The sequence below is a fragment of the Notechis scutatus genome, chromosome 8 (assembly GCF_049901735.1).
Source record: "Notechis scutatus isolate UNSWTSFEM ecotype Mainland chromosome 8, rNotScu1.2, whole genome shotgun sequence".
Taxonomy (NCBI): domain Eukaryota; kingdom Metazoa; phylum Chordata; class Lepidosauria; order Squamata; family Elapidae; genus Notechis; species Notechis scutatus.
In genome coordinates, this window is record NC_142016.1 from 25049579 (window position 1) to 25075743 (window position 26165).

Below are 26165 nucleotides of genomic sequence, written 5' to 3' on the forward strand. Positions count from 1 at the left end.
AGTATTAGCACATTTATTTTACTACAAGTACTTCTCAACTTACAGCCCTTCGTTTATTAACTGTTCAAAATGACAACAGCACTGAAAAAAAGGAACATACGGCCGTTTTTCACACTTAGTGACCGTTGCAGCCTCCCTTGAATTCATGCTCTGGTTGGCCTTGTATAACTATTTGGGAATTTAGTCGTTGGCAGCATTTCAAGGAAAATAAAGGTGTGTGCTTATCAGACTTATCCCAAAGGACTTTGGCAGACTTCTTTGGGACTATTTACAAACTGTTTGAGACTCATTACGGGCTGTGAATGACTAAAATTCACATTCATTGAAATAAAGACAAAACGGTTTTGGGACTAACGTGTGTTTGTTAAGTGTCTCAATAAGCCTTGGTCAGAACACGAAGCGACTTTATCTTGGACTTGGAAACCGTTTAATCGTGAAAACTTTTAGGTTTCTGAAGCGGAACAAACCATCCCGTTACACTTAACCTTACCTTCTCATCTTTTCAGAATTACCTGTCCAGGAATTTCTACAACCTGCGCTTCCTCGCCCTCTTCCTGGCCTTTGCCATCAACTTCATCTTGCTTTTTTATAAGGTAAAAAGGTTTGCGGATGGATGGGAGCTGCCTCTTGGGAGTAGAGATGCAGGGACCCCGTTATCAGGGCTTCCCAAGTAGTTTGGGAAAGAGGGTGAGAGGGTCCAGAGTGAGCCAAGAGCTTAAATCCATGTCCAACCATGGCAGCTTCCGAGACTGGTGGACTTCAACTCCCAGAATTCCTCAGCCAGCCTGGCTGGCTGAGGAATTCTGGGAGTTGAAGTCCACCAGTCTCGGAAGCTGCCATGGTTGGATGTCCCTGGTCTTGTCATTTCTCGCAGAGCATTCTGGGACCCAGAAGAACTTGATAGCGGAATCTATTAAGACAGGGGTGTCAAACTAGATTTCTTCGAGGGCCAGATCAGCATTGTAGTTCTCCGTGGGCTGGCCGGGGGCGGGAGGGAGATGGGACAGATGCCTCCTGCAGCACCCTGCAGGTCAAAACGGGGTCTGGGGGAGCACATGAGGCCCCCTCAAGGTCCCCCATTTTCAGCCTGGACGGCCTCTGTTGGCCAAAATGGGGCATGGGGGAGGGGCATTGCATAGCCGGTCCTTTGCTATTTCCAGGCTGGCCTCGCGGGTCAGATTTAAGCACCCCGCAGGGTGGATCCTGCCCACAGACCTTGAATTTGACACCCCTGTATTAAGAGGTTGGGATAGAGAAAGGAATGGACATCTACCTGGGATATGAATGGTCATAAGACCCTTAAGCAGAAGACCCAAGTTAGAGAAAAGCCAGGTTTGTAAGCCCGGACCTTAGCTTTTCCTCCTTTAGACCCTCATCTTGGTTTCATCTACAGCAGGCTTGTTAAACTCAAGGCCCACGGGCTGGATCTGGTCCGCAAGGTGCTTAGATCTGTTCCACAGGCCCATGCTGGAAACAGTGAAGGAACGGCCTGTGGTGCCTCTGCCAGCGAAAATGGAGCTCGGGAGGCCTATGTGTGGCCCTCCACAACGGCCTCCTGAAGTCCTCTGCGAGTGAAAATGGAGCTTCGGAGAGCCGCATGCAGGCCTCTTGGGATCCGTTTCCAGCCACGACAACCTCCTGCAGCCCTCTGCCAGTGAAAACGGAGCTCGGGAGACCTGCGTGTGGCCCTCCGAGGCTCCGCTTTCTGGCCACGACGGCCTCCTGCAGCCCTCTGCCAGTGAAAACGGAGCTTGGGAGAGCCGCATGCAGGCCTCCTGGGCTCCGTTTCCGGCCACGATGGCCTCCTGCAGTGCTCTGCCAGTGAAAACGGAGCTCAGGAGGGTAGCCCTCCCAGGCTCCATTTTCACTGGCAGAGCACTGCAGGAGGCCATCGTGGCCGGAAACGGAGCCTTGATGAGTGACGTTGAGCTGGCCATGCCCCCCTCCTCGTCTCCCTGAGGTCAAACACAACCCTGATGTGGCCCTCAATGAAATCGAGTTTGATACCCCTAATCTATCGTTTCTTCGTCCTATTAATGATTTCGATTTCCTAGGTGTCAGACACGCCCCCCGGTGAGGAGGAGTTTGAAGGCTCTGGTCTTGAAGGCGATCTGGATGCAGGATCCGGGGCAGGATCCGGCTTCGGTGGAGACGACAACGGGGGCAACGGGGACGGCAACGGCAACGGGGACGAGGACGAAGAAGACAGCGTGGTCTACTTCTTCCTGGAGGAGAGCACTGGCTACATGCAGCCAGCCTTACAATTCCTGTCCATCGTCCACACCCTGGTCGCGTTCCTCTGCATCATCGGCTACAACTGTCTCAAGGTGCCACTGGTCATCTTCAAGCGTGAGAAGGAGCTGGCCCGTACGTTGGAGTTTAGCGGGCTCTATATCACGGAGCAACCGGAGGATGACGACATCAAAGGCCAGTGGGATCGTCTGGTGCTCAACGCTCCGTGAGTGAAGGAAAGGGAAACGGGTTATGGGGCGGCCCCTCAGAACTGCCCCCTCGCTTCCCAAGCCACGGCAGCCCCTCTCAGTCCTGAGCCTATGACGCCATTGAGCTAAAAATTGCAAACGGCAGAAGCAGGGGTGGGCCTCAAAAATTTTAGCAAAGGGTTCTCTCCCTGGTTGCTAGTTGGGCGTGGCCTAGTCGGCCTCCTGCACCACGGTGGTGGTGGGGAGTTTTTGCCTTCCCCGGACTCCAGAGGCTTTCCTTGAGCCTCCAGGAGGGTGAAAACGGCCTCCCCGCGCTCCGGAGGCTATCCCGAAGCCAGAAACAGGCCCATTTCTGGCCTTCCCGAATTTCCAGGAGGCCCGTTTTTCACCCTCCTCCAGCCTCCATGCACGCCCTGCATTTATCTGTACCCCAAACAGGCCGTTTGGGGACTCCTGTGAGGGCCGGGGCATGGTGGGCGGGGGGCCAGCCAGGAGTGGGATTTGGGGGGTTCTCCAAACTGCTCAGAATCTTAGCTAGGGGCTCTCCCAAACCCCCGTGAACCCCCAGCAGAACCACCCCGGGCAGAAGTAGGTCAGGCACAAAGAATCCGGAGTGCACATTAAGCTGATTTATTGCTCATACCTACACACAAGAATCCGGACAATTAACGGTCAGTACTAAATGGGCACTAGCTACGAGTTAACGGAAATCGAGAAGGACACACCATTTATGGGAACGTAACGACTCCAGGCTACTTCCTCTCTTGACTCTGCCTCTACGCTCTGTCTGTCCTTCTCGTAGTAAGAGTTCTTTATTGGCCAATTTGAACTGTTTGTAGTTGGTGTATGGCAGGATGGTGTGCTGTTTCTAGGTTTAGGCCAGGGGTCGGCACCTATGGCCCCTTTACGATCTGTGGACTTCAACTCCCAGAATTCCTGAGTTTTCATGGCTAAGTCGGCAGTGGTGGGATTCAGTGGTTGTTTTTTTTTTACTTTCTGCGGGCGTGGCTTGGTGGGTGGGGCAGGGGAAGGATACTGCAAAACCCCCCATTCCCTCCCCACCCCACTAACCTGCTTTCCAGCTCCGTTCTCCTGTGCAGGGCAATCAAAGGAGACGCAGCCGATCAGCTGGGACTCAATGGGAGGCAGAGAAGAGATGGGGTTGGCGGGGCCAGTCAGAGGTGGTATTTGTTGGTTGTCCGAACGACTCAAACTTTCCACTACCAGTTTTCCAGAACCAGTCCAAACCGGCTGAATACAACACCTCTGTAAGGCAGGACCTGAATTCATGGCAAAATAAGTTTTCAAAAGGAGGCAGAGATTAGAATGGACTTTGCAGGAGGATTAAAAGAATGGAAGGTCTGGATGTGGGGTGAGGAAATTGTATCCCTGATGGCTTTTTTAAAAATTGCTTCCCATTTTTTTTCTGCTGTGCCAGGTCGTTCCCGAGCAATTACTGGGATAAGTTTATCAAAAGGAAGGTAAGATTGCCCACAAGTCCTGTGCTCTCCCAGAGGAGGTTGGGTGAGCAGAAAGAACCTGATTGTTGTCAAAAGGCTAAGAGAATCTATCTGTACAGGTAATCCTCAACTTACTGTCAGGATTCCGGCAGTTACCCCGCATTTAAATCATGAGTCTCGAGCCAAATGTCCAAAACTAAACAGGATTTATTGGGAGTTAACATGCCGGCACTGCCTGGGTGTAACCAACTCTGAGACACATCATTCACTGTCACCCTTGGCCCTGGTTTCCCCCCCCACACCCTTCTGGGTGTATCGTAATTCATATTCTCCAATGGGACACCTCCATAGCCCAGAGTCATCAATCATGTTCTCCAGTTAGAATTTTGCGGGGCAAAAACTTCGGTCACCTAGTTACTATCTTCGAAAAACATTTATGGAATGCACTTTTGGTTTGCAAGCTGCTGCACTGCTCCCCCCTCCCTTTCTGTTGGCAACTCTAAAAAGACCATAGAAATATTTTATGAGTTGACGCGATTACTTTTTAATGACCAAAGTTATGATGATGCTGAAAACATATCTCATGAACTGGTCCTCGCACTTACATCCATTGTGGCATCCCTGCGGTCACACGATCGAAATTTGGACGCTTGGCAACCGGCGTGAGTTTATGATGGTTGCAGTGTCCCAGGGTCATGTGACCACTATTTCTGATCTTCTCAGGGGGCTTTAATGAATTGGGGAAGCCAGATTCGCTGAACGACCCTGTGATTTGTTTAACGACCTGAGTACATAAAGGTCATAAGCTTGGGAATGACTTGGTGAATGACCCCCATCGCTTAGCTAGGACAATTCCTGTCCCAATTATGGCCCTACATTGAGGGCTACCTGCATGGTTGTGATTTTAAAATATGTGTCAGGATTCCAGCAGTTTCCCCATTTAAATCATGAGTCTCGAGCCAAACTTCCAAAACTTAAAAAGGATTTATTGGGAGTTAGACTGTCCGGCACTGCCTGGGTGCAGCCGACTCTGAGGCACATCATTCACTGTCACCCTTGACCCTGGTTTCCCCCACACACCCAGGGTGTATCCTAATTCATATTCTCCAATGGGACACATCCATAGCCCAGAGTCATCAGTCATGCTCTGCAGTTAGATATTTGCATGGTAGAAACTTTAGTTGCCTAGTTACTATCTGTGAAAACGTTTATGGAATGCAATTTCGGTTTTACAAGCTGCCGCACTGCTCCCACCCTCCCTTTCTGTTGGCAACTCTAAAAAGACCATAGAAATATCAAATATTGACAATATGCCTAATTGTTGCTTCCCTTCTTTTCCAGGTTCTAGACAAATATGGCGACATTTACGGGCGAGAAAGGATCGCAGAACTTTTGGGCATAGATTTGGCCAGCCTAGAGATCTCAGGACAAAATGAAAAGAAATCGGAGCCGGACACGTCGTTCTTGACTTGGTGAGAAAAGTTGGGCAAAACAGGAGGGGCAGAGAGAGAGAGATATGGGGCAGCAGGTAATGCTCAAGTTGGCATCGTCTCCCTGACAGGTAGACGACAAAGGGAGCATTTAAAATTGTAATTCAGGGTGTTAATATTTCTTTAGTATCTATAACACCTTTTCGCACATTACTGTAGAGTACTGTGCTGGTACTCCTTGACTTATGATCACAATTGAACAACACAAATTTGTGTTGTTAAGTAAGATTGTTTGCTAAGTGAGTTTAACAATTGTTAAGGGAATCATCGCTTAGAGATGGCTGTAAAGCGCTATGAAGCGGCATATAAGTCCTTCCTTCCTTCCTCTCTCCCTTCCTTCTAAGTGCTTCTAAGTATGTCTAAGTGCTATTGCTCTTCCTTTTCTCCTTCCTTCCTTCCTTCCTTCCTTCCTTCCTTCCTTCCTTGTGCTTCAAAGCATGTCTAAATGCTATTTTCCTTCCTTCCTCCCTTCCTTCCTAGTGCTTCTAAGTGCCAATATCTCTTCCTTTCCTTCCTTCCTTCCTTCCCTTCCTTCCTTCCTTCCTTCCTTCCTTCCTTCCTTCCTTCCTTCCTTCCTTCCTTCCTTCCTTCCTTCCTTCCTTCCTAGTGCTTCTAAGTATAAGTGCTATTTCTCTTCCTTTCCTTCCTTCTTCCTACCCTACCAAGTGCTTCTAAGTGCTTCCTTCCTTCCTTCCTTCCTTCCTTCCTTCCTTCCTTCCTTCCTTCCTTCCTTCCTCCTTTGCAAGGGCTTCTAAGCCTAAGTCTAACTGCTCTTGCTATTTCTCTCTCTCTTTCTCTTTCTCTCTCTCAGGATTAGTTCCATTGACATTAAGTACAAGATCTGGAAACTTGGCGTCATCTTCACGGATAACGTAAGTAAGGACGTGGCCCCAAGGCAGAGAAATTCACTACTAAAATAGATATACTGACCCTCCTTTCATTCTGGAGAAATTCTGTCCTCGTGGTTCTTAAGGGTCAACACTAACTCAACGAAACATCAGCAGATGTCATGGAACATAGAGCTAGTCTCAGACTTACAACCACAATCAAGCCCAAAATTTATGTGGCAAAGAGAGGCTGTTAAGTGAGTTTTGCCCCATTTGACGACCTTGCTTGCCACAGCGGTTAAATGGGTCCCTGCCTTGGCTAAGCTAGTAACACGATTGTTCAGTGAATCTGGCTTCCCTGAGGACTTTGCTGGTCAGAAGGTTGCACAAGGGGATCGCTCTCCTCGTATCCTCTCCCGAATGCTTTAAATAAATACATGCCAGTTGCCAAGCACATGAATTTTGAACCCGTGACCATAAGGATGCTGCAGTGGTCCCAAGGGCGAAAAACGGCCATAAGTCCCTTGTTTCAGTGTTGCTATAACTTGGAGCAGTCACTAAATGAACTGTCGTAAGTTGAGGACAACCTGTAGTCTAGAGGGGCTTTTTTTCCCAGAGGACAAAGAGGCAGTGGAGTTTGGCATGTCTGGGGGGGAGGAAGAGGGCTAAGACAGTCCCTCCTTAGCAATTCACAGAATACATCTAAAGTTATGCAGATAGTTGCTTTAGTCTGGCAAGATTCTGTCTATAAGTGAAAAAGCAGTGAGGAAATTAAGAAGTAATTTCATGTGTTCTTCTTGGTCCTTGTGACATCAGTCTTGCCAGACTAATATTAGCAATACTTTCTTCTACCTACTATCAAGACTCAAGGACATTTGTTCATTTGCTTTCCATTAAGTTCTTCTTTCTCTCCCTCTCACTGCAGTCCTTCCTGTATCTCTTCTGGTACATGGTGATGTCCGCCCTCGGCCATTACAACAACTTCTTCTTCGCTTGCCACCTTCTGGACATTGCCATGGGTGTCAAGACCTTACGGACCATCCTGTCCTCTGTCACCCACAATGGCAAACAGGTCAGTTGAGATGAGGGAAGTTTTGAGAGAGGAGTCCTCTGCTCCATAGGCACCAAGAGAAAGCTGTTCTTTCCTGCTACTCAACTCACCATCTCCTTCACCTGTGTCCTCTTTCCCCAGCTGATGATGACCGTGGGGTTGCTGGCAGTGGTTGTCTACCTTTACACCGTGGTAGCCTTCAACTTCTTTCGCAAGTTCTATAACAAGAGCGAGGATGAGGATGAACCCGACATGAAATGTGATGACATGATGACGGTGAGAGACAACGAGACTTCCTAGACTGATGTTCTCCTGGACGTCTGGAGGCACCGGAGTTGGGAAGGCTGAATTGTGCCCTCGATCTTGAACCTGGATGCTTTCTACTCTTTTCCCATCAGTGCTACCTCTTCCACATGTATGTTGGAGTGAGAGCCGGTGGCGGCATCGGGGATGAGATTGAAGATCCGGCTGGAGACGAATATGAGCTCTATCGCGTGATCTTTGACATCACCTTCTTTTTCTTTGTCATTGTCATCTTGTTGGCCATCATCCAAGGTGAGATGGGTGGGCCTACATCCCTTCCCGAGTCTCTGTGGTATCACTGTGTCTCTCGTCTACTTCCTTTTTTCTAACCAGTATTTGCGGGCACAAAATTGCTTCAAAGCTGGCTGAGGAATTCTGGGAGTTGAAGTCCATAAGTCTTAAAGTTGCCAAGGTTGGAGACCCCTGCTCTACACAGTATGTGTGAAACAAGGATGTCTTTGAGCATCTTCAGGATGTCTCTCCCAGTGACTCACCCTGCCTTTTGTAGAGAGTAGTAGTTTTCGGGAAAGTGGCTTTGCTTTCCTTAATCTCAAGTTTTTCTTTTCTCTTTGACTTCTGGATGTCAACTCATAAAGCATTCCTGGCTTGCTTTTGAGTTGCCCTAAGAAGGATGTGGGAGGGGGGGAGATCTGATGGAGCAGTTCGTTGCTATGATCAGAAGCACGTTCCACGCATGCCTTTCTCCAGATTGTGTCTCAAGTTACCAAGACCAGCCAGAAAGGGCGTGTTTTCCAGAGCCCACGTGAAAGTGCTTCGTTGGAGAATGTGATTTATGACACCCTGGGAGGAGGGGGGGAAACAGGATCATAGGGGAACAGTAAATTACGTAGGGCAGAGCCGACTGCAGTTGGGAAAAGTGCGGACATGTTGCTCCTAATAAATAATTTGATTTCTTTTGAAACTTGGCTCGAGGCTTGTGAATTAATTAGGGTGTCCGTCGGAACCCTGACACTGGGCTTCTTTCTCCATTTCCCCAGGTTTGATCATTGATGCCTTTGGGGAGTTGAGAGACCAGCAGGAGCAAGTGAAGGAGGACATGGAGGTACGCTGAATCACTTGTTGTTTTTAGCAGAATAACACAAGAGAGTTGGAAGGGACCTCGGAGGTCTTCTGGTCCAACCCCCCCAATCAAGCAGAAACTCCTACAACATTCCAGACAAATGATTGTCCAATCTCTTCTTTAAAAACTCTGGTGTTGGAGCCCCCACATCTTCTGGAAGTTTTTCTTCTTGGCTTTGTTCCCAGAGACATGTTTTTCACCTCTTTGTTTTGGGAGATGTAAATGATGGTATCTTTGATTGGTGGAACAATGGATTCACCCGTAGAAAGTCAGTCTACGAACAGAAAAAAAAAAATGCTGTACAGGCACTTCTCGATATACACCACAGTTGCGACCAGGATTTCCGTTGCTAAGGAAAGTGGGTGTTAAGAATCGCATTTTGTGACTGTTTTTCCCTTTTCTCCACCACCCTTTGTTGTCCTCAACAGACCAAATGTTTCATCTGCGGGCTTGGCAGCGACTATTTTGACACGACGCCCCACGGTTTTGAGACCCACACGCTAGAGGAGCACAACCTGGCCAATTACATGTAAGCAAAGGACACGGGGGGGGAGCGGGGGGAGGAGAAAGCGACGGCCGGGGTTTTCCTGGCCTTTACTGTGTAGCCTTGAAAGTTTCATAAAAGCAGAAAACCATTCATTCAAAGACTCTTGAGAGGCAGATCCTTTTACTCAGGGTGGAATTCGACCGGTTCGGACCGGTTCTACCGAGCCGGTAGTCGCGATGAGCAGCAGAGACCGAACCGTTTCTCTCCACCGCTCTGCTGTTGGGCCCACCTGCCCGCACAGGCTCCCCTAGTCACCTTTATCCTCTGCTTTTGAAGAGCAACTGCTTTGCACGGCGCGGCAGAATGCCGTGCGGCAGCCGCTGAAGCGAGCGGGAGAGCGCAGGCTTGCAGGTGAGTTGGAATGCCTCTGCGCCTGCGCAAAGTACGCATTTGGCACACACATGCAAGCAAAGTGTGTGCATGCGTGCAAAACGCATCCACCAAGCCACACCCACTGAACCGATGGTAAAAAAATCTTTGAATCCCACCACTGGGTGGGATTCTACCGGTTCGGATCGGTTCGTGCAAACCCCTTGTTCCGATGCTCAGCTCGCTTCGAACCAGTTTGCTGCAAACGAGGAAGTGGGCCCGCCTGCCCGCCACTGCTTTTTTCTGTGCTTTATGCCTTTGTTTAGAGCACAGCTGATTCACGCGGCAGAGCGATTTGCCGCGCCTCAGCTGTTTTCTTCACAGTGGCTGCAGTTGAAGGTAAGTATGGGCTTGCCTCTTTGAAATGCGGAGCGCGCGATCACCGAACCGGTTGTTATACCAGTGGAATCCCACCCCTGCCCTTACCAAGCAAGTAGGGCCCAAAGTCAGCCTTTAGAAGTAGTCCAGACCAGGGAACCAATGTTACTTAACCAATGTTACTACTTAACCAATGTTAAGTTGTGTATTAACACTAATACTGCTTTTATTATAAGGTTATGTAGACAAATCTTGCAAGTCACTTTCTCAAACTACATGTCTGCTTTGGACTCAGATTTCTCTTATCTGACCATTGCCTTATTTGCTAGGTGTTCTTCTTCTGCCTCACAAGTTATTGTCCTACAGTTCATTGGGGAGCTACAAGTGGAATTGCAGGAAGGGCGATAAGAGGAGCAATTTCCTCTTCCCCGGTCCTTTCAAACTTGTCCGCTTCCCAAGAGACAGCATTTCCCATCCCTTCAAAGGTGTTCCTCTGGGTACAACACACGTTTCTCTAAACCTGAAGATATGCTTGGCAACGATTCCTTTCCTCGCAAAGCTTTCCACGTCATTCCTTTCCCGACTTTCTTCCCCCTTGTAGGTTCTTCCTGATGTATCTCATCAATAAGGATGAAACGGAGCACACGGGCCAGGTGAGAGGACCTCCTGAGGGTGCCCGGGGAGGAAATTAAAACTCAAAGTTTTGTCTTCATTTTTCTTCTTTTAAATTATTTCTTTTAATAATATTTTTCTTTTTTCCCCTCTTTTTTTCTTTTCTTTTGCTATTTTTTCCTTTTCTTTTTCTTCCCCCATTGTTTGAGGAACAATGACAAACAAGGGTGACACTAAATACTAAAGATGATATGTAGATCTTTATAGAGCTTTTCTTAAAAGATGATGTGACAAACCTATACATTTCATTCAATCATTCCTTCATGAAACGAGGAATTTTAAACGTTAGGATCATTGGAAATCCTTTGCTTGTTTACAAATATCTTATTCTCCATGCCTTGTGCCCTTTCTCCACTTTTTTTCTCCTTTGGGCAGCGATTTATTCCATAAATGTTTTTTAAAATGACATTATTACGGGTAGTCCTCTACTTACAACCATAACTGAGACAGAATTTCCACTGCTAAGCAAGGTGGTTGTTAAGGAAGTACCACCCTTTTTTTTCCACAACCTTGTTTGCCAAGGCTGTTATGCAAATCACTGCAGTTGTTAAGCAAATCATACCGTTGTTAAGCCAGTCCGGCTCCCCTCCATTGACTTGGCTTATTGGAAGCCAAAAGCAGCTCCGGTGGCCTAGTGGTGGAGCTCTCGCTTCACAATCAGGAGGCTGTGAGTTCGATCCTAGGTGGAGGCTAATATTTGGAGTAGGCTCTCCTGCTTGAGCAGGGGGTTGAACTAGATGACCTCCAAGGCCCCTTCCAACTCTGTTATTCTATGAAACTGGCAAAGGCAATTACGTGAGCCTGGGATTGTGATGACCCAAAGAGGCGTGGCACAACAGCAACAAAGTCACAAAAGTAGGTCAAGTCCCTTTAATTCCTCCAGCTTGGCCTCCAATGTCCAGTTATCATCGGCTGGAGAAAAAACTCTCCCAAGAACAGTTTTTAAAGGGAAGAAATTCAGTCCAAACCCAAAGTACACATAAATTATAAATAAAAACCAACACAAACCACGCTGCAGCAATTAATGAGACAAGGCAGGATAAGGAATTGAAGACTTCAAACGATAATGAAACACACACAGTCGGGAGGATGCCAGAACCCAGATAAGACTTGACAAACAAAGATAATTCACACTTTGCTTCCAGCAAGGTGCTGTGCGTAAATGCCCTTTTTAAATCCTGTTTTCCCAGCTGCAGCTAATGAAGGGAATCAGGGCCCTTTTCTCCCCCGTAACCCCCGTAACTCACATTGCTCCCTTCTCCGTTCCTCTCTGCATGCCCTAGGATGAAGAGGGGGTGGCCCTGGGTCTTCCTCTCAATGCCCAGCTGGACTGTGGCCTTCTCCAGTTTCCTCCACAGCCACCGGAGCCACGCTCCCACTCCCTGTCAGCTGCTTGACCTCCCCCTCGGAATCAGATTCCAACAAGGCCACGACAGGGATGCTGCAGCCATCCTTAAATCTATGCTAGTTTCCCAGCATCTGAATTTTGATCATGTAACCCCCGGGGAAATGCTGTGACGGTCGCTGTCCTAAATCCGTTGTAGCTTGGAAAGGTCACTCAACGAAACTGTTGTAAGCTGAGGACTCCCTGTAGCTGCTTTCTTTTTTTACCAGCTGGCTCCTGTGTTTTCTCTTTTGCAGGAATCCTACGTCTGGAAAATGTACCAAGAGCGCTGTTGGGATTTTTTCCCGGCTGGAGATTGCTTCCGCAAACAGTATGAAGACCAGCTCAGCTAGAGGCTCCCCTGGGCGAAGCGGGGGCAAAGGCAGCTGCCCTGGGTCCACCACCTTTGCCCCCTTCCTTCAGCCCTAGAGAAAAGGGGAGGGGGATTCAGCACCAAAGCAGAGTGGCTGACTGTCTTTTGTTTCAAGCTTGGGGAGAGCCGCCTCGTTCCCTCCCTCCACCCTCAAGTCATCACTCCTATGTCTTCTGCCTCTTGCTGCCAAGCCCCCTCCCCTCGGTGGAAGAGGTGGGTACTTCTGCCCCCCCACCCAACCCACCTCGCAAAATGCCCCCCACCTGCTTGGGCTAAGCCAGCCTCCCACTTGGCCAGTAACTCGTTCCAACTCTTTCTGGTCTCCTGGCGGCGTGGATGGTGGGGTTCGTGCAATAGGCTTTTTTCCAGGTTAAAGTCCCCCCCACCTCTTCCCAGTTTCAAGTGCCTTTTATTGGCCCTCACTCGCCCCCCCAGGAGAGGGGAGGGTCCCCCATACAGGGAAAGACTACTCTTCCGGATCCATCAGGAGAACGGAACAGGACAATTCGCCCTGTCCGACTCACCCTAAGACAACTCGTCGCAGGGCAATTTTAACCATTTGGTTTTAATTATTTAAAATGAATTTTTTTTAATATATATATATATAGTTTAATGTTTGCCCTTCCCACTTTGTTCTATCCCTCCTTTTGTATCCTTTCTTTAACAATCCCACCCCATTATTTCTTTGATATTAGCAGAACTCTTGTCTCGCGGCAGCTTGTCCCGCGGCGGTGAGTTGGACATGGCGAGTCAGGGCAGGGAGAAGTTGGGGCCGAGTTTGCTCTTGATTTCGCTCACCCAGCGTAGTCGGGTGCCAAAGAGATGCAGAGGGTCTCCAAGAAGAAGAACGCAGCCCCCTCTGTCCCTCCCCTCCGTGACTTGAATTAACCCTCGCACCTCCCCCTCCCCCTTGTGACGCTTAGGGTGGTGAGGGGGGGGTGTCTTCTCTTGCCCCATCTGTACCAGAAATCCCACCCAGTAGAGCCAGATGTGTGTGTGTGTGTGTGTTTGTGTGTGCATTGGGGCTGTGGGAGGCAAGGGGCCCCGGCTCAGGAGGCTGCTGCGTCATCTTCCAGGATCCGCAGCAGTGGTGATAAGCTAGCGATTCGGACCGGTTGGTAGTCAAAGGAAGCCTCCCACGATCAGAGGAGGAAAACATCCTCTGACAATCAGCTGAAAGGAGAAGGAAAAGCACACAATCGGCCCTCCGACCGACCCCTGCGCTTTCCTCTCCTTTATCCCCTCCGCTGATTGGTGCTGCAGAGCCTCAGCTGGCGTGGGGAAAGCCGCGCCCGTCTGCACGCCCAATCACCGAACTGGTAGTGGAAACAGGTAGGGTCCCACTGCTGATCCACAGGGCCCTTGTGCTCAGAATTAGACCCCTTTGCCGTCCCCGATTTAATGGCCGTCCCCGCTGGACGTTTGAAGCCAGCTCTGTTGCGGGGGGATGCAGACCCCCCTCCGTGGCTCTCCCGCCCCTCAAGTCCAGCTTGGGTTCTCTCTGCCAATAAAACCATAGACTGCTGCAACCCTCCGAGTCGGCATCATCCTTCTGCAGAACCAACAAGTTGCAAAGCTGTTTTTCTTTACTTTTGTTTTTTTCCTGTTGTTTATTTATTCTGCATTTTTCACGAGTCTGCTTTCTGACCAGTGTGTGTGATTTATTGGTTAGCTGTCCGCTGCAAATAGGCACAGATGCCAGCTTGGGATATCACATGACCCCCCCAAGCCATCCTGGCTTGGATGAATGGAGGCACCCCACCCCACCCTATATGTAAGGGATGTGTGAACAGAAAAGCTTGACTGAGAAGAGATTCAACAGAATAAGAGAGTCCAACCCCCTATCAAGCAGCAGACCCAGTGCCATTTCAGTCAAGCGGTTCTCCAATCTCTTCTCGTCTTAGAACATCAGACTTGGAAGGGACCTTGGAGGTCTTCTAGTCCAGCCCCTTGCTCAAGCAGGAGAGCCCTATACCACTTCAGATAAATGGCTGTCCGATCTCTTCTTGAAAGCCTCCAGTGATGGGGCACCCACAACATCCTGGGGGGTAACCGCTACTCAGGCAGGATCTGGCCATACACAACTTAGCCACATCCTGGATGTTCACAGATACATACATGCACACCGAGATACATCTTTCAGAGGAGAAGGTACATATGGGAAACAAAAACTGAACATATGTAAGGAGAAGCATAAAACCAAGGCATTGGTGTCCCTTGGTGCTTCGGGGTGAAGCTACTGAGGAGTTGGGCTGGACAGTTTCCCACTTCCAGCCCTGTCTTGCCAGTTTCCTGGGCAGCCCTGAAGATGGAGTCCCTTTCCCCGTCATTCGTTCTTCTTTGAGGAATCGGTTCCAGAGGGTGGGAAATGGTCAATCTGAGCAACCTGCAGGTTGAGGTTGAACTGTCATCATTCCGGCACATAGAGATTGCTGGTGGAATTCGGATTATTCACTGGTCGCGTCTCTAACACAATGGTGCTGGCGAGGAAGGAGAAGAGAAAAGATAAGAATTAGGTGGGCACCTAAGGAGGATGGAGGATGTTTGGTGGTTGCGGATTGGCCGTGCTTGCTGAGAAGGTTGGGGAGAATGGAGACCACGGGATGAAGAAGGTGGTCTCAAAAGAGCCAAAGGAAAAGGAGTTCCTCTTATTCAGTACAGGACCCACGCAAGGAAATTGGAAAGAGTGGCTAAGTTCTGAAGGCCACAAAGGAGTGGAGCGAGTTGCACAGGTGGGAGAAGTACACAGATGAGGTTGCAGGTCTTCAAACCTGGAGGCTCCCAGTAGGCGGAAGGTCCACCGTTGATCCTGCAGCTTCTGTGCTACCTGAGAAGAAACATTGGATCAGGATGAAGGGTTACGGATGCCTCTTAAGTGAGCCTCTTGCTAAGAATCATTGGACCACAAATCAGGAACAAGGTAAATGAGATGCTCTCATTGTTGGAGAACACTGTGGAATACCATGGAGGAGTTATCTTGGGCTCTTCTCCCACCACCATCCTTGGCATAAAATCCCAAGATGACCAACCACACCATGTTGAAAACACAACTTCTCCTTTACCTGCCCTGATCCAAGTGGCCGTGTCTGCACACCATGGCGCCAAAATGCATGCACACAGTTCTGCACCAGTGCTGGAGACAGAAGAAGTGAAGAAGTTCAGGTCCTGCCACCGTGACTTACTCCCCATTTCATAAAAGCTGCTCAGGTGTTGGACGTGCCTCCCCCCGCGAAGCGGAATGGGGGAGTGAATCCTTCAAAAGTGGGCTAGCATCCCTCAAAGTAAAGGATGACTCAACCTTAACGCAAAGCAAGATTGGTCCCATCTTTGAGAAGCACCCAGCCTGGCAGGGAGGAGGAATCAAGCATGGAGATAGCCTGGAGTCATTGTGCAACCACAAAACTGCTAACTGACCCTGCCTAAGTTCCTTGGAGCCTTATCTATTTGTTCCCAAGAGGAAGGAGACTGCCAGTGTGGGGAGATTCCTGTATTATAGGCAGAACATAATAAAATAGTTAGGTTGAGCTCTGTGTCAGAATTCCAGCAATCGCCCTAATTAAATCATGAGCCTCAGGCCAAACTTCAAAAAACTTTAAAGGATTTATTAGGAGCGACATACTGGCATGATCTGTATGAAACCAACTCTGAGATACGTAATTTACAATCGCCTATGACCCTGTTTCCCCCCACCCCCCTGGGTGTTTCATAATTCAGATTGTCCAACGGAACACGTTCATGAGCTGGTTGTCATCAATCAGGCTCTCCAATAGAGGATTTTTGCGCCCAGAATACCCGGTTGCTTCAGTTACAATCTTTGTGAGATACGCTTGGAATGTGCTTCTGAGTTCATTTGCCATATGCTCCTTCAGGGTTCCCTCCTCTCTTTCTTATGACAACTTGGAAACCGGAATGTTTTACAAGTTGACACTCTGCATATCTGGATCTGGTTATTAAAACCTGACGCATCTCAATACTCATGACAGACAAGCCAACACACTCGCCCAAGCACCATCACAACAATCAGAGAATCCCAGGCAGCATTTGGTTAGAGAAGAAGGTTAGATTAGACCTCTTTCTCCATCAAGGTCAGAGATGCTCTGGAGATGTCAACCTGTCCTTCCTCTAAGACCCGAAAGGAGCATCAGATGATGGAGATGAGGCAACTGGAAGAGGAGGAAGTACTGAATAGGGTGGAGAAAAGGAACTCACCGACTGACTCCACAGCTACGTCGAAGGTGAGTTTTGGTGGAGATCCAAGCAGTGCTCCTCGGGGACTGACAAACTGGATGCATCCTGGGAAACAAACCAAAAACGCATTGGCCCCAGCAGGAACGGTCCCTCCTCACAGTCCTGACCAGCCAAGGGGCCACCTGGCTTCTACTTACCATCCATCAAAACCATCACTGTCTTGTTATCCAACTGAGTCACCTGGACGAAGCCACAGCAGGAAGGTTCTGTGGACAAACAAATGCATTGTTCAGAACCACGGCTAGGTATTCGTTTAAAGACTGCTTTTGATACTTAAAAGAGTTCCTTCCGGAAGACCTTCAACCTAGTGGAGAAGGTGGCCTTTTGGTCTAGACTAAGGGTCTTCAAACTTGACAGCTTTAAGACTTGTGGACTTCAACTCCCAGAATTCCTGAGCTAATATGACTGGAGGAGGAATTCTGGGAGTTGACGTCCGCAAGTCTTAAAGCTGTCAAGTTTGAAGACCCCTGGTCTAGACAAAGAAGGAATGAACTGGTGTAACCTTTCTCCTCCTCCTTCTGCCATATCCGTCATCGAACGTTGGCGATCATATTGGCGATTCTATTTTTATCAACAGCCGCACAAAAAAGTGCTGTTGAGTTTTGTCCCAACCTGTCCCTTAGATTTTGAAGCCATGATGTTCTCCTCCTGCCTGGACCTTGTTTGCCTTCAGTCTTTCCTTGGAGGAGGATTAAGTGAAATATGTACCGTGTTTTTCCAGGTGTTGCATCCCATGTCCACAAAATATTCCAACTTTCTCTTTTTTCTGGTTTTGATTATTTCCCTTGGCTCTTCCCAGGCGGCTTATCACCTCCTCATTTCTGATTTTGTCAACCCAACTTATACGTAACAGCTGCCTATAAATCCACATTTGAAATGCTTCTCGTCTCTTCAAGACCAATTCTCTGAAAAGACGTAACATCTGACAAGCCTGATTTTCAAACTTAGGCTTACGTCGTGACCGCAGAAGACCTTTCTGCTGAAGTTCTATCTTATTATTTCCCATCCTAGAGAATGTGCCACAGCAGATATGAAGACTCCACCCACAAATGTCAAATGAACCCCCACATGACTTAGAATCCATCCTAGGATTCAGCTGAGGGGGGAAAAAAGAAATCGGGATATTCAAAACCAGAATACTCACCGCTTTTGTCGCTGATAAACCAGGAGGTTAAGGAATTGAGGTTAATGACTTGGAACTGCACAGCTTGTCCCGGGGGGCCCTTGCTCACACCAATGCAGACCACCGGATATTCCTCATCAGGGTTTATCAGCATCTCGAAGATGGGCAGCAAGGGAGGCAGGGGAAAATCAAAGTACTATCCAAGGAGAAGAAGAGAAGGATTTTCTGAATGGGGTTGATGCCCTCAAAAGTGTTGTCTCCGTCATCGGGAGTACCTGTACTAATAGCCACCTATCAAGTAGACCAGACTAGGAGACCATAGTCATGCGGACTAATACGGGTAATCCTCAACAGAAGAACCTATACAGTTCTGGACAAATAGCTGTCCAGTCTCTTCTTAAAATCCTCCAGGATTGGAGCATTCACAACTTTTGAAGGCAAGTTGTTCCACTGGTTAATGGTTCTCACAGTTAGGAAATTTCTCCTAAGTTCTGGGTTGCTTCTCTCCTTGATTGGTTTCCATCCGTTGCTTCTTGTCAGGTGCTTTGGAGAATTGATTGACCCTCTCCTCCTCTCTGGGGCAGTCCCTCAAATATTGGAAGACTGCTATCATGTCCCCCCCTAGTCCTTCTCTTCCTTAAACCAGACATACCTAGTTCCTGCAACCGTTCGTCGTATGGTTTAGCCTCCAGTCCCTTAATCGTCTTTGCTGCTCTTTGCACTCTTTCTAGAATCTCAACATGGTGGGTTTTTTTTAGTATTATGGTCACCAAAACTGGATGTAGTATTGCAAATGTGGTCTCCCCAGTGCAAAAGAGAGCATGCTTTCAATTGTCGCCCAGAAGGAATTAATCATGTCCTGAAAAATGGGAAAACCCTGGCATCCCAAAATAGTTTCAATAATACAATTCAATAATAGTGAGAGACCTTCATAGAGCATGTGTTGTGGCCCACTAGCAGCAGATTCAGACAGTGAGGAGGTTGGGGAGGGACATGGGCCAGTCCTGGAGTCTGGGGAGGGCTCTGACGAGTGCTCTGCGTCAGAGGCAGAAATGGGGCCAGAGCCATCTGACAGTTATCAGCTGCCTTTGGAGTCGGAGATCAGTGGGGCAGAAGAACAGCTGGAGCCTGTTCCCAGTGTGCGCATGCACAGAGCTGCCAGACGAAGGGAACCGCTGAGGAACAATGGTCGGCTCAGGAGTAAAGCCACAGGTGGACGGTGAATGGCCTCTCCCATAGGGAATAAAAGAGCGAAAGTGGAGTGGTGTTTGCAGGAGACAATTAGTTCAATTCATTAGGGGGAAGATCTTGTTCCTGGCTCCTTGCCACGTATTGTCTGCTACAGAGTGGCGTCTGGAAGATAATGGCCTGGCAGCTCTCCAAGCCTGATGAAGGCCCGTAGTTGTGAAATCTCTTGAAAGATTGTTGGCCAGGACTTTGCTGGAGAGGAATTCACTTCAAACTAAATAAAAGGGGCTTTATCGGGACGAGGAGCATGCACAGGGTGGGAAAGAGGTGTTCTCCATTGCTTGGCACCCACCTGTCAATTGCACCCGATGTGCTAAATGTGCAAACAAACAACCTAGCCAACTAAGCTATCAGACACACAACATGGCTCTCTCTTCCTTGGGATGCCCACCTTGACCCTGGCAAGGAGATGCTTCCTCTGGCAGAGGACTCGGGCTCTTACCTTGACCAGCATGAATTTCTGCATGGGTTCATACCATTGGAGGAGAACAACCCCTGCCTCCAAGGCTCCGCAGAGGAAGTGGCAACTGTTCTGGGTGTTCTTGGCTGCAAGAAAGCGAGAGAGAAGGTGCTGTATTGGATGCTAGGCAGGACAACGGAGTGGGGGGGGAGGAGAGGAGTGGCCAGCCGTGGTGGCTGTGACCGTCCCTAGGATTGGCATTCAAAGCACCTGTGCAACATTTCTGGCATCCCTTCGTGTCGGGGATCTTGGTGGTGATGATGTTTTTCCTAGAGGGAAGGAAGGAGAGGAAAGGGATGCGTGGGTTATGGAGCGATACGGGCTTGCCTTTTAGGACTGTCCTACAGAGCGTCCCTCAACTCTGGCAACTTCTTTAAGAAGTCTGGACTTCACCAAGACTTCTCCCACCAACAGAACTAGCCACTTGTATAAGAACAGAGGAAAAAACCCCGCTCCCTTCTAGCACTGTTGATGTTACCTAGCTGGGTCAAGAAATGTCTGCAAGACAACCATCAAGCTCAGAGAGCACCAATGACCCTACAGTCCTCCTCCTCCTTCTCTTCCTCCTCCTTCTCCTCTCTGCAAACCCCACTCCCTTCTAGCACTGATGATATTACCTAGTTGGGTCACAAAAAGCTTGCAAGAAAACCACTAAGCTCAAGAAAGTACCTAGGACCTCACAGTCCCCCTCCTTCTCCTCTCTGCAAACCCCACTCCCTTCTAACACCGATGATGTTACCTAGTTGGGTCACGAAAAGTCTGCAAGAAAACAACCAGAGCTCCAAGGACCCTGCCGAAAATAACCTGTTGAACCTCCAGCCAGCCAGGTTGCTAAAGACCTCTTCCAGATAAAGAGATTGACCATTCTCACATCTAAATGATTCCTGAAGAATTAAGGAAGTGGGTGAGAGAAAAAAGACACTGTTCCGGTGATGGGTTCACCTGGGTAATAGTCGGTGTGGAGAAAGGGATACTCCCAGGCGCTGGTCTCTCTTGCTCTGCTCGTGCAGACTGAGTAAATTGTGGGAAAAGAGTTGGGGTACCTTGCCTGAACAGAAGGGAAAAGAAAACCTATTGAGATTAATTGAGTTATACAGCAAGTCCTCGATTTACGACCATTCATTTAGTCATCATCATCATCTTTTAATGACTCCATAATCCCTTGTGGGGTGGAGTCTTGGCAACTGGATGGAACTGTTAGCTGGCTGGATGCCCTTCCTGTCACCAGGGCGGAGTTTTGCTTCAGCACATATATTCTCATTGTGCCCAGAGAGAGAAATATCTGCGTCTCCCTAGGATCGAAATCACAGCCTCCTGATTGTGAGGCGAGAGCTCCCCCTCTAGGCTATCACACCACTCTACAACCATTTAGCGACTGTTCGAAATTACAACGGCGCTGAAAAAAGCGACTTAGAACAATTCTCACACTTATTACATTGCAGTATCTCATTAATGACATGATCTGAATTCAGAGGCTTGGCAACTTGGTATGTATCTATGACGGTTGAAGTGTCCAAGGACCACGCACGTTATCACCATTTGCTGACATTCTGTTCTGACCCAACCGGGTTCCCAGAAAGCAAACACAGACAAAGGCAGCAGCCCCCACCTTTCAAGGTTTAATCACGAATGCTGTTCCTTTACAGACAAAAGGTTGCTTTCCAACAATTAGCTCCGACAAGAAAGAGCCTTGCCAAGTTGTTTGTCAAGGCTGCCAACAACCCAGAGATAAGAACTAATTTGCAAGATTCTCCAAACACAAACTAAGATGTCCACCAGTTGAGCTTAAGAGCTTCTTTGCTGTCTGCAAAGAACGCTTTTCCAAACCTAGTTTTATCCTCTTGAGGAAGGGGCCATTACCTTGCAGCCTTACTCTCGAGTCGCCTGTGCTGCTGTAATTGTTCTTTCCTCCGAGCAATCCTTTGTGCACGTGCGCTTGGCACAGGCTCCTTGGGAACCTCCTCATCACTGCTGCCAGCCCCCACAATCTCTGAAGGCAGCAGTCCACTCCCTGATGGTCCTGGCCCTTCATCAGAGTCCTCCCTCTCCTCAGCCATCTGCACCTGCTGCCAGCTAACCACAACACGTTCCTAGCCAGTTCTGGCAAGGAAAATTACCGGCGCACCTCATTTAACAAGCGCCTTACTTAACAACAGAAGTGCCAGTTACAATTGTGGTTCTGGATTATGGCTAACTGGGTACAAATGATTAGAGATTCTGTTCAGGCCTTGGGACTTAAATTTTGCAAGAGGAATGGGTCTGTATTTGCAGAATTGCCACAAGCACCTTTAAGAGTCCTTACTAATGCACCTCCGAGGTGGTTCTACTACAATTTCACTTTGTTTTTCAAATGCTCTTTCCATCCCTCTCATTCTCTTGGGTGTTGATTTCTTTTAACTTCAGGTGGCTTTTATGGTCTTTCAGTTACCGCTTTCTCAAGAGGGCTTTTTTTAAAAACGGGAGGCGAAGAGAACAAAACAAAATAGAAAGAGTAAAAAAAAAGAGGAAATTGTTTGAACAGCAGGTTGGTCTCCAGATATTAGCCAGCTGATTGATTTTATTACCACTTCCTGAATTTTGCAGATAAAAACGTTGAAAGGCACACAAAGTAAAAAAAAAAAAACTTTTAAAAATGTAAAATATATATATATATATATCATCGGTTAGCAATGTACCCAATGAAAACTCTGTGCTTAAGTCATTTAAGAGGAAGTGTATCTTTCTTTACAGGAAGAAATGGGGTTTTTTAGTTTGTTTTTAGCACAGAGTACTGTTTTTCAGCCTAAGCCACTTCAACTCCCAGAATTCATGCTGGCCAGAGAATTCTGGGAGTTGGTCCAAACATGGTAGCTCAGGAATTCTGGGAGTTGAAGTCCACACATTTTAAAGTGGACACAGTTGAGAAGCACAAATATATAGAGAAAAAAGCTCATGGGAACTCAAGCTTTTCTGGCTTTTAAAACCAAGTTTTCATGGCTTGAGGGGATTTTCCTACTTCCTCTCTCGTTTTCAACAAAAAGTTAGAAAAAATATTGACTGAACTCTTTGACACTCCAGAAGCAGGTCGGGGGAAACATCTGCCACCCTTGGCTGGGAACTGCTGGTCCTGATGGCTGGGGCTTATGGGAATTGGAGTCAGTTTGATATTTGGGTTGGGGACAGCGACAGGGGGGGAGCGGGTTCATTTCTTCCAGCCTTGAATTCAAAAATGTCAACGTGGGCAAAAAAATTGAGACCTACAGGTGATATTTGCCATAAGGACCTATGCGCCACCATTCTGAGCTCTGCAGAATTTGCTTGGTATCGCTTTCTCTTCTCCACAAAATCACCTTTTTCTCTGCTGCATCACACGTGCACTTTTCTCCTCGGGGGGGAGGGGGCCCCCACCAAAATCCAGCTTTCTGCTTCCTTCGCTTCCTGCCTACTTCAGAACGGCTAAGTTCAAACAGTAGATGCACCCAGATCAATTGCAATCTAGCAGCAACCTTGCTGTCAGCCAATGGCCCATATTTCATGGGCGTGTTGGACTTCGTGCAACAAGGTCTATGGTGGCTAATCTTTTTCGGCTCCCGGGCTGAAAACTGGGCGCACGCTTGCACGCACACACTCTCCTCTCTATGACAGCCCCTCAAATATTGGAACACTGCTATCATTGTCAACCCTGGTCCCTAGATTTAAAGGTAAAAGTTCTCCTTGCACATAAGGTGCTAGTTGTTTCCGGCTCTAGGGGGCGGTGCTCATCTCCATCACAAAGCCGAAGAGCCAGCTCTGTCCGGAGATGTCTCCGTGTGGCCGGCAGGACTAAATGCCTTTGAAGGTGCACGGAACGCTGTTCCCTTCCCACCAAAGGGATCCCTGTTTTTCTACTTGCATTTTTTTTATGTGCTTTTGAACTGCTAGGTTGGCAGAAGCTGGGACCAATAACGGGAGCTCCCTCCGTCACGCAGTGCTAGCAATTCGAACCGCCGACCTTCCCGATCGACAAGCTCAGCGTCTTAGCCACTGAGCCACCACGTCCCTAGATTAAATCTACCCAATTCCTGCAGCCATTCTTCATGTGTTTTAGCCTCCAGGCCCCTAATCCTCTTTGTTGCTCTTCTCTGCGCTTTCTGCAACGTACCTGAAAGTGACATGAGAACGTTCCCCATGCAATAGACCCACGTCGTTCGGCTGTGATAAAGCTTGAGAAAGGGAGAAGGACGAAAAAAAGAAGAATGATGATGTTCTTCAAAGCAAGCCAAGAAACGGAATTCTCCCTTCTGTCATTCAGAACCGTTCCGGCCACCCCGTCAATCTCACCAGTTCTAGAGCGGGTTCCGCCTCCTTCCGGTTCAAGGCGAAGATTCCTTCTTCAGCCCCCAGAATTAAGTGCAGCTCTGGAAAATAGGGAGGAAATTCAAGATTAAGGTGGGTCCACATGCCATCATCCAGTGGGTATCTACTCTTAGCGGCCACATAAGTAGATGCTCTCCATGAATCTCTTGTCTCTAAACTTGGGCCATCAGGTCTTCCAAAGGTCCAGATTGCCGCCAGAGAGAGGCATATTTGTCCTTCTCCATCTTCGCTGAGTCTTTGCACCACCTGAATTTTAGGTCGGTACTGGAACTCAGCACCCCGGACAGCCCCCCTTTCAAGGTGCTAGTAGCTATTTAGAGATTCGGGATAATGTCAGCGTTCCAGAAAACCTCCACTCCAAGAAATAACTCCGAGACAAACATCCTCTCGAAAGTTCTGTTTTACCATCCATCCCAACTTGAGACTTCCCCTCACCCAGATGCAGAGACAACATGACCTTGACTTAAAAAAAGAATGCTATTATGTCTAACCACATACACTCCCAAGAAATTCCCCCCTCCCGTTTTCCCGAAGAAGAGGAAGAGGAAGAAGAACAAGAAGAGGAGGAGGAGGAGGAGGGAGGAAGGAGGAGGAGGAGGAGGAGGAGGAGGAGGAGGAGGAAGAAGAAGAAGAGGAGGAGGAGGAGGAGGACATGCCCATCTAGTCACATGGCCATTCCCACCTAGCCACGCCCACAGAACCAGTAGTAAAAATATTTGCATCCCACTCGTGGTGCCATTGTAACTTCAAACGATCCCTGAACGAATGGTTGTAAGTCATGTATGTGCCTTTGTGCATATGTCTGTGTGTGTGTGTGAGAGAGAGAGATTTCAGAAGGAATGAGAAAAATTGTGGATTTCATTGTCGAATTTTCACCTGAGGAATGTGGAAAAAGGGGGTCATAAGTCACTTTTCAGTGCCCATTATAACTTGGAAAAGTCACTAAACAAACTGTTGTAAGTCAGGGACCACCTGTAGTCAGTCTCATACACGCACACACGATGTTCAGAAGAACTCGTCCTAGATTGAGGGAGCCATCCTGGAGCTCCGTTGCAAACCGGGTGATTATTTCTAGCTCATTTTTTTTAGATCTAGTCACCCTGCAAGGGCAGATTAGTAGAGTCTTTTAGGCCTGGAGAGCAATGGGCAAGAGGACCTCACCTGGATGAGATGCTGCTCACCTGGTCTGCAGAAGGGACCGATGCATTCCCACCCCTCCCACCGGCCCCTCCCCCAGCTCTGCTCCCGGCCTACCGTTGGTGTGCGGATGGGTCCAGGCGGTGGCCGAGGTGAGGCGCAAGGGACACTCGTTGAAGACTTTCTTGAAGAGGGCCCTGTCCTGTGGAGGAGAAACAGGCATGAACGAGCTCACCTGGGAGGAACAGGTGTGCCTCCTGGCCCTCAGGTGATTCTCACCTCCTGGTGGCACCTGTTCCCCTTTTAATTTCACACGCCCCCAGTGATTCCCAAACTGGTTTAAAGTATGTTGGAGGGGAAGAGGAGGAAATGGAGGAGAAGATGGGGAAGGAGAAGGAAAGAGGGAAAGGAGGAAAAGGAAAGTGAAGGAGAAAGGGGAGGAGAGGAGGAGAGGAGAAAGAGAAAATGGAGAAGGCGGAGAAGGAGAAGGAAAAGGGGGAGGGAAAGGAGACAAGGAGGAAGAGGTGGAAGAGAGGGAGAAAAAATGGAGGCGATGGAGAAGGAGAAGGAAAGGGGGAAAGGGGGAAAAGGAAAGTGAAGGAGAAAGGAGGGGAGGAGGAGGAGAGAAAGATGGAGAATGCAATGGAAAAGGAAAGGGGAAAGGGACAGAGGGAAAGGAGAAGGAGAAAATGGAGAAGGCTATAGAGGAGAAGGAAAGAGGGAAAGGGGAAGAGGAGGAGGAGGAGAAAATGGAGAAGGTGATGGAGAAGGAGAAGAAAAGGGGGAAAGGGAAAGAGAAGGATAAAGAGAGGAAGAGTGGAAAAGGAGGAGGAGAAGAAAGATCCCTTGCCCTGCTGCATTTTGGTCCTCAAAAAAGTCCAAGTTATTCTCTCTTCCTAGCAGTCTCAATTAAAAAAAACCACAATTTAATTTGAGCAATAATGGAATGATTTGGACCAGAGCCGATTGGCCCAATGTGGAGGCTGAACACGCTTACCAGTTTCGGTCTCCTCTCCATCTTAGGGGGAAGGCTGGGCGGCATCTCATCTAAGGGATCCGAACGCAGTTCTGGGACTGCAGGAGAGTAAGATAACAGTCAGTACCTCACCCCACCAAATCTTGCTCCAAGGATTATCAATCCCCAGATCTCAACTCTTAGTCAACAAAACGAAGCCCTTATTATTTTACTCTGGACTCTCCAAACTCAAGTTGGGTCCTATGGATTCCTCATCTTCATTTAATGACCCCATAATCCCCTGCGGGGTGGAATCTGGGCAACTGAATGGATCTGAGTGTTT

At 48.4% G+C, this 26165-nt stretch overlaps 2 protein-coding genes and 1 long non-coding RNA gene across 3 annotated transcripts in view; 1 reads left to right on the forward strand and 2 right to left on the reverse strand.

The window, feature by feature from the left end:
* RYR1 (ryanodine receptor 1) overlaps window positions 1-13845 on the forward strand; it is a 149245-nt gene extending 135400 nt beyond the window's left edge. The window contains 12 exon segments of the mRNA XM_087971211.1: window positions 507-593; window positions 2055-2458; window positions 3880-3922; window positions 5243-5373; window positions 6203-6263; window positions 7144-7290; window positions 7411-7545; window positions 7668-7824; window positions 8571-8635; window positions 9082-9182; window positions 10489-10540; window positions 12201-13845. Of these exon segments, the coding sequence (XP_087827337.1) occupies window positions 507-593; window positions 2055-2458; window positions 3880-3922; window positions 5243-5373; window positions 6203-6263; window positions 7144-7290; window positions 7411-7545; window positions 7668-7824; window positions 8571-8635; window positions 9082-9182; window positions 10489-10540; window positions 12201-12296 (1479 nt within the window). The 3' untranslated portion in view covers window positions 12297-13845.
* LOC148129980 (uncharacterized) overlaps window positions 1-26165 on the reverse strand; it is a 264545-nt gene that overhangs the window by 126414 nt on the left and 111966 nt on the right. The gene's annotated exons all lie outside the window — the stretch shown is intronic.
* Window positions 12410-26165, reverse strand: part of MAP4K1 (mitogen-activated protein kinase kinase kinase kinase 1) — a 39029-nt gene continuing 25273 nt past the window's right edge. Inside the window, exons 20-32 of the mRNA XM_087971218.1 lie at window positions 25865-25941; window positions 24985-25069; window positions 23695-23771; window positions 23516-23576; window positions 20338-20443; window positions 19606-19664; window positions 19378-19481; window positions 17709-17883; window positions 16702-16770; window positions 16526-16609; window positions 15379-15449; window positions 15088-15143; window positions 12410-14796 (exon numbers count right to left, since the gene is read on the reverse strand). Coding sequence (XP_087827344.1) covers window positions 14727-14796; window positions 15088-15143; window positions 15379-15449; window positions 16526-16609; window positions 16702-16770; window positions 17709-17883; window positions 19378-19481; window positions 19606-19664; window positions 20338-20443; window positions 23516-23576; window positions 23695-23771; window positions 24985-25069; window positions 25865-25941 — 1094 coding nt within the window. The 3' untranslated portion in view covers window positions 12410-14726. The remainder of the gene's footprint in view (window positions 14797-15087; window positions 15144-15378; window positions 15450-16525; window positions 16610-16701; window positions 16771-17708; window positions 17884-19377; window positions 19482-19605; window positions 19665-20337; window positions 20444-23515; window positions 23577-23694; window positions 23772-24984; window positions 25070-25864; window positions 25942-26165) is intronic.